The sequence below is a fragment of the Apis dorsata genome, unplaced genomic scaffold (assembly GCF_000469605.1).
Source record: "Apis dorsata unplaced genomic scaffold, Apis dorsata 1.3 scaffold_618, whole genome shotgun sequence".
Classification (NCBI taxonomy): domain Eukaryota; kingdom Metazoa; phylum Arthropoda; class Insecta; order Hymenoptera; family Apidae; genus Apis; species Apis dorsata.
The window spans coordinates 41974-49169 of NW_006263814.1; the positions used below are offsets into that span (position 1 = coordinate 41974).

General features: G+C 45.0%; 1 protein-coding gene across 1 annotated transcript in view; it reads left to right on the forward strand.

Moving 5' to 3' along the window:
• LOC102679920 (transcriptional coactivator YAP1) overlaps positions 1 to 7196 on the forward strand; it is a 13308-nt gene that overhangs the window by 2677 nt on the left and 3435 nt on the right. Inside the window, exon 2 of the mRNA XM_031513196.1 lies at positions 7105 to 7194. Within this exon, the coding sequence (XP_031369056.1) occupies positions 7105 to 7194 (90 nt within the window). The remainder of the gene's footprint in view (positions 1 to 7104; positions 7195 to 7196) is intronic.

The following is a 7196-nucleotide window of genomic DNA, read 5'->3' on the forward strand; positions in this document are numbered from 1 at the left end:
CGAGAAGTTTCTTCGTCCTTTTGTATGTATGCATCTTCTTTCAGAGGAACCTTACCTGAGGTTAGCATTCGAACCGTTTATTTCACCTGCAAATTCTACCTGCCGCTAAAAATCGTGAGAACACTTTAACCAGAGACGATTTTTCGGAATACCGAGAACTGCATTTCAACCGTTCGTGAGAATTGTTCATTCAAAGCATTCTTTTCGATTCCTAGTATTCCAAATTTTTCGACTTAATGCGAATTTCTTTCTCATTCAAACAACTCGTTTTATGAAAACAATCGGTTCAAGGAAATCTATCTATGCCTCTACCTTGAAAATATCGGAAGTCGGTTTCTCGATAAACGATACTTAGCAAGCTCGAAAGCGGTATCGCCAAGATCGTCGCGGTTTCATTCCGTTTAAGAGGAATTTCTTTCAGGGAAATTACGTTTCCATTTACGTTTCACGATTCCACCGTGTGAAACTCGTGTGGACGTCGCCGCATGACGAACCTTTGCTCGAGATACCATCGTGAAAGTCGTAAAACACATCGATAATTATCGTCCAATGAATCGAACAATTTTCAGATAATGTTTCGTTCATTTTCAATGAGCAGCCTGTTTTTCCATTAATCGTTATTTAATCGCTTCATAACGAAACGTCCTTAATCCATTTCTCGAACTACCTGGAGTCGTACCGAAATGTTACGTAAAAACGTAATTAGGCAATCTATCCTACCGATCTCTACTGCCCGTAATTTCTACTACGTCGCCGTTCTCCACAGTCAATTCCAGTTTTGTAAAAAATTCACAACCGTGTTTTCGTACTAAGAATCGAGTTTCCTCGTTCATTTGCTCGTTAATCGCGTTACCATTCGAAATTTTGCGAAATTTTAATCGCCATCTATGTTTCCATAACACCGAAAACTTTTGAAATTGTTAGGTTAGGCTATAACTATTGGTAACGTGATCATTTGCGATGCTGGAAATGGAATAAAAAAATAAGGAAAAGAAAGAAACGACTTAACGAATAATTATTCGAGTAGAATCATTAAGTATCGACGAGTTATATATCGTTTTATATAGTTATATATCGTTTTCAGGTTCGCGTTTCTGATTCGTGCCTATTCTTTACGTGTAAATATCGTTTAATCGTTGATTAGAATATAGTCATAATCATGGACCAGTAGTACTTTGAATTGTCGTGCGTGGAAGGAGAAAAATCATTGCATTCCCTCGATAGACGTAACACAGCGGCCGCGAGGAGAGTTGGTCGGTAATGGCCGATGGTAAAAGAAGTGCAGCCAACCGAGAGACGCATGGTTGTTGTATTATGCAGTAATGACTGCCGTGACGGCACCCGTGTCTTCTCTCTGTTATTCCTCTTCTCTCGCGCCGTTCGTCCAATTACCTCTGCTCCGTCTCTTCGAGCTTTTGGATCTTATCCAGAAGCGGGACTTATTAGAATCTAATTTGCGTAATTGAAACGTGATTCGAGCCGCGAACAAACTGATTTCTTGAAACCCTTCTAGGAAGTGTCTCTCTTCTCTCTTTTCTCTCTTTCTCCGTCACCGTTTCCTCTCTTGCATTCCAGGTATAGTATATTTTTCGCGAGAAAATAACGAGAGACGCGAGAAAAGAGAATATTATTTATTCTCGCTTTTCTCGATCGACACGTTACAAAACATGATTTTGCGCTGAATTTTCACGAAAAATGAGAAAATTTTTTCGTGAACGGGATTGAGTGGAAATTTTTTAAAGAGCACGTACAATTTTTTCCTCGGAGTTTTAGTTTGCCGCGGTTGGCGGGCAGATTGCTCGTTACCTCGCCGTATAATGTTATACTTGGGTCCCGTTAGCTAGGCTCGCGTATTACATACTAGCGAGGAGGAGCAACTGTATTCCGACGAAACGAAACGACTTTGCGAACCAACCGGAGGGAATTTTTTTTTTTTCTCTCTCTCTCTCTCTTTTTTTTTTCATCGAGTGGACGTAAACAGTCCTTCGGCATGGCCTGTTCTCTCTTCTCTCTTCGAGGTGGGACGCGGGTAAAGAGACGGCGATGCGCATTCGTCCGCTCGCTCGTTCGTTTAAACGCGAGGCGTGTAGACGCGTGCCTCGGAACGAAAGGTCTTGCCAGCTCGAGAAACACGTTTCACCGCCAGGTGAACACACGAGACACGACGAGCAGGCATCCAAGGTTTTCCGCCAACTGTATCATTTGACGAAACATTAGTCACGAGCAGAGTCACATTTTACCAGTGGAATTCGCTCGGCTCGCCGTTTATTCGCTCCTACGGATCTCGTTTATCGAGCCTCTTTGCCAAACTATGTTATTCCTCTTTCCATTAAAAATATGCCCGCCGAATTTTCCCGGCCAAATTTCTTTTACTTTTCAGACTCGTCGAAAATCCATCGGAAGTCGAATCATCATCTTGTTATACGATTGGAATAGGTTCTTCGCATTAGTCAGAACGAATCTACAGGAACAGCTCGACGGCTATTGCGCATATTTCGCGCGAGTCTTTCCGCTATCTTGATTTTTACCCGATATATATTTTCTCGCGTGATCGAATGTTGTTTGAAAATCGAATGTTTGTCAATCGTTGTTTCCAATCGTTCGAACGTAGTTAGGCCAAAGAATCGAATAATGTGTTACACGGGGAACGTAATCGTAGCGGCTGAAACGTAAATGGCAATTGATTCGCGATTACTTCCTTGTGTTACAGCGAGAAATAATGCGAATCTTTCGCAAACTTGTCGATAACGGGCACGAGGAGAGGTGATCCGTGAGCGTAGTGGAACGCCGCGACATATATCAGAGCCGTTTTCCTCGTAAATTCATTTCGAGGACGTTCAGTACATATGCATTTTCGAATGCAGTGAAAGTTGGGCTTGCGCGCGCGCGCGCCTGCGCGACATCGGCATCCTGTTGCGTTCTCAGGGTCAGTTCGACAACGCGGACACGCGCGTTTTCCTTCGATTTTTCCATTTCATATTTCCCCGACATATTTCCCCGTTCGTTTTATCGGCCTCCTCGTGTCACCTCGAAGACTTTTATCTCGAGAAGAAAAAGAAAAGGAAAAAGAAAAAAAAAGGAAAAGAAAAAGAGAAAGAGACGAAAGGCTATTCGAGAAATTCGAGAAGAAACTATGCGGTGATTGCTCGTGAAACGACCACGTTTCCGCACCGTGTCGAACGGGAATAATCCGTTTCTCGTTTGGCGTGCCGCGTCTCGAAAGACGTTCCTCTCGATAAGCGAAAGGTACGGAACGATAAATAACACATTCGTGACGCGAGGAGAACTAAAAACGCGAGATAAACGACACACGGCAGACTTTATTTTACGCGCGCGTCACGTTCGATCTATTTGTATTACGACGTACCGTGTAACATTTACTTGGACGCGCGTGTGAGTGCGTGCGCGCGGACGCGAGCGTAACAGTTGCATCGTACGTATTATGCCGCGTTTATAGTAATCGGCGTTTTATACGGCCGAACGGAGGGAGTAGGTCGTGCTCTTTTCCGCAAACGTGTTATAAACGTTAAGGCGTATTCTCGCATAAGGATCTCGGGCTTTTTACTCGGCCCACTCTCGGGAGGCTAAAGACCCCGACACACCTGTAGACGAGAGAATCTCGAGTCGCGAACGCCGGATAGGAGGACAAATCTCCGGGAATACCTCGAATGTATCGAAAGTTCAAGGCGAACCGTGGTGTCCTCCTCTTTGCTCTCGCCGTTTCCTTCGATTAACGATCACCGATTCCTATTTTTCTTCCATCGCCTTTCGAACGTACATAAGAATCGCTTTATATTTTTTCTTTTTTTTTTTTTTCCTCGATTTCTCTTGAACTTAAAATAGATATCAAACAACTCGAATCAAAGTCGTCAAAGGAATCATTTTTTTTTTTTTTACGATACATTCGATATCTCATAATCTTTGGACAAAGGTCTATAGTTTTAATGTTTAATCATCAATGATATTTATTTGTAGATTTCTTTCGGATAAAGAGATGTGTTTCCGATTTAGATAACGGCGAAAGTTTTCGCGTTTCCAGGTAGTTTCGTTAATTATCATTTACACCGCGTTAATTGGCCGGTAAATATCGCTACTCGTATTTATTCGTGTTTCTGCTGCACGGTGTGACGGCGATGTTTCGCGCGCTACGTTTAATTTATATTCTCCCGAAGCGAAGATTCTCAATTGATACGCTGCGCGTCGTGTCTCTGACGCGTAGCTCTGTTCATTCAAAGATGCCTTTGCTTTCTCGTATACTGTATCCAGTATCGACCGTTTAATGCTCTCCATCGAATTTTGAAAACAAGAAATATTATATCCTCCTATTTTGTCGCTCGATTTTCGAGCCAAGAGAATCTGATGCTCTAAAAAGAAAGAAGAGAATAAAGGGAAACGTATACACATATATCTCGTGGCACTTATTCGTTCTCACAGGCCATTAAAAGGGCGCGTTTGGAGGTCGTTTCGATGATAAAATCGAGGAGCTAGGAGATCGGTTGTCGTCGTCTCTCTCTCTCTCTCTCTCTCTCTCAGATAGGTTTTTCGAAGGGGAGGGGAGAGGTGTAAGAGGGAGGCAACGCGAACCGCACGACGGCGACCAAGACGACGACCACGACAACGACCAAGACGACGACCAAGACGACGACGAAGACGACGACGGGAGAGAAGAGCAGGCAAGCGAAAGAGAGCGTCGGTGCGAGAGTGTCTATTTACGAGTTGTCCGGCGCCGTGATGTCCGGAGTAAAAATACATCGTAGTCCGTATGCTGTGCGCCACACAGAAACCCTCTTGTAATTCTCCAATGCTCTCGAGCTGCTTGCCTGGCTGCCTGGTTGCCTGTTCGCCTGCTAGCCTGCCTGCTCGCTCGCTCGCTTGCTTGCTTGCTTGCTTGCTTGCTTGCTTGCTTGCTTGCTTGCTTGCCTGCCTGCTTGCTTACCTCTCCCTCTTTTCCTCTTCTCGCTTCTTTCCCTTCTCTACCCTTGCCTCTCCACCTAGCCATCTCTCCCTCCCTTTCTCCCTCCCTTTCTCTCTCCTTCCCCCTCCGCTCTCCCTCCCTCCTTCCCTCTCTCTTTCTCCTTCCCTACTTCGAACTCTCTTGGAACGAATCCAACCGCTCCCGGAGAGACCCGCGACATGTAGCTTTTGGAACACACCGCCGCTCTGTATTCTGCTATGCCACCGATCACGCATCCCGGAGATAGATTTTCAATTTATTTCTCTCCGCCCTCCCCTCCCCTCGTACAGCCGATTTTCCTGTTATTTTTCCAACCAACGGGGGAAAGGTGTGCTTCTCTCGAGTCGATCACGGGACGGATGAGTCGGAGTGGGGGACGGCGGTAAAGAAAGGCGTCATCCTCGAACATCGTACGAAGAAAAAGTGATAATTATAATTATTCTCTTCGAAGATGGAGAAGAGGAAATATAAGAATTTTCTTAATCACGATCGACGAATGAATCGTTGAAGGGGGAAAAGGAGGAGGTATCGGTTGTTTAAAGAGATCGAGGGATCGATAGTTTTTTTTTTTCTCTCTCTCTCTCCTCTCCTTTCATTCTTCTTATCCCGCGGGCTGGTGTTCGATGGCTGGATCTCGGGAAACGAGATGCAGCTTAACACGGTCGATCAGATATATCCCCGATTGGATAATGCTCTTAATGTTAAAATTACGTCAAACGTAGTTCTGTTCCGCGGGTATTATTAACCGTGTAAGAAGATTTGTTTCTCGCTCGAAAATACCGCGAACCAGTGTGCACGATACCGGTGCCGATTTAAACAACTTGTTTATGTCCCTCGTTGATCGTTTAAACGAAACGCATTAAGTCATCGTGCATGGAATGCAAACGGGGTGACACTTTTGCCAAAATATTAAGAGAAGCCCGAGAGTCTTTTGCCGTCCCGTGAGGCGATTCAAGAAACGTGTGAATTGTTCGGGGAACTCTCTGGCCCCCTCTCCCCTCTCCGATCTAAGTTACAAACTTAGAGAACGAATTTCGGGAATTATTATTATTATTCGAAAATGTTGCTTACGTCGAACGTGAGCGTGAAAAATTTGTCACGCAAGATGAATCGGATCGGATAGATATATAGGTGATACATCGTCGTTCGGTCGGAAAATTTCGATGTTGGAGCACACGGGTGTCGTATTAAGCGTGGCGCATGTTCGTCCGTTGTCTAAAATTTCTTTGGAGTCAGGCAAGGTAGGCTGGTTCGCAAAGGTATTCGTTTCACGAAGGTAAATAAGAAACGGTGGTGGACGGTATAGCGTTTTCCACTTCCTCCCGGTTGAAAAATGACACGTGAGTAAGGTAAATACGTTAGATAGAGGGAAGACGACGGGATCGGCAAATCACAGCCATTAGCCGCTATTTTTGTCGACCGAGAGACGCGTAGTGTTTTCGTGCAACTAAAGTCGTTTCGAACTAAACGACGTGGCTCCGCATCCTCGTCCCCGTCACCTAACCAGCCGTTAGGAGGCTATGCTTCGCGATTTAATTAACCACGATTCTCTTCCCAGTGTACGCAAGAAGAAGAAGAAGAAATTAATTCGTGCGAGTCACGTTTTCAAGGACCCACCCGTTTTCCCCCATATAGGAGGGAAATTGTGCGCGCTAACTTCTGAAAACGGAACGGTTCAGGTTCATTACGTACGCAGAAACACGGTACACAGTCTAGCCGTTCTGTTTCCGCGAAACAGCTTTAAAATATACGATACGATGTACATTCGAACGCGACCACATTTCGAATGTGGTTTTTTTCCCCTTTCTTTCTCGATTCTTCGAGAACTATTTACCCCCGATTTACGACGAATCGACGAAGGAGGGAAATCTGTTCGGGAGATTTTCGGGGATAAAGCGCGCAGGCCTCCATTCAAAGAGGAAAAATTTCGTGAAATACATTTTATTCGAGACGTTAAAACTCGTGTGCTAACTACCGCTAGGCGCCTGCTGTTACTCCTTCGCGTCGTCTTTTGAATGGAACTATTTTTAGAATGCGCCTACTATATGTGGATAACTGTACGTGCCGTGGCGTATTCAGTTTCTGCACGGAGCCACGCTATACGTACAAAATAGCACCACGTCTAAATGTGTTATAATTTTATTTTCCAGCCACCTGACGCGAACCACGACATGGGAAGATCCACGAAAAACAGCGGCGGCAGCGAACGTGGCGGCTGTGGCCGCAGCCGTCGACAATGGAA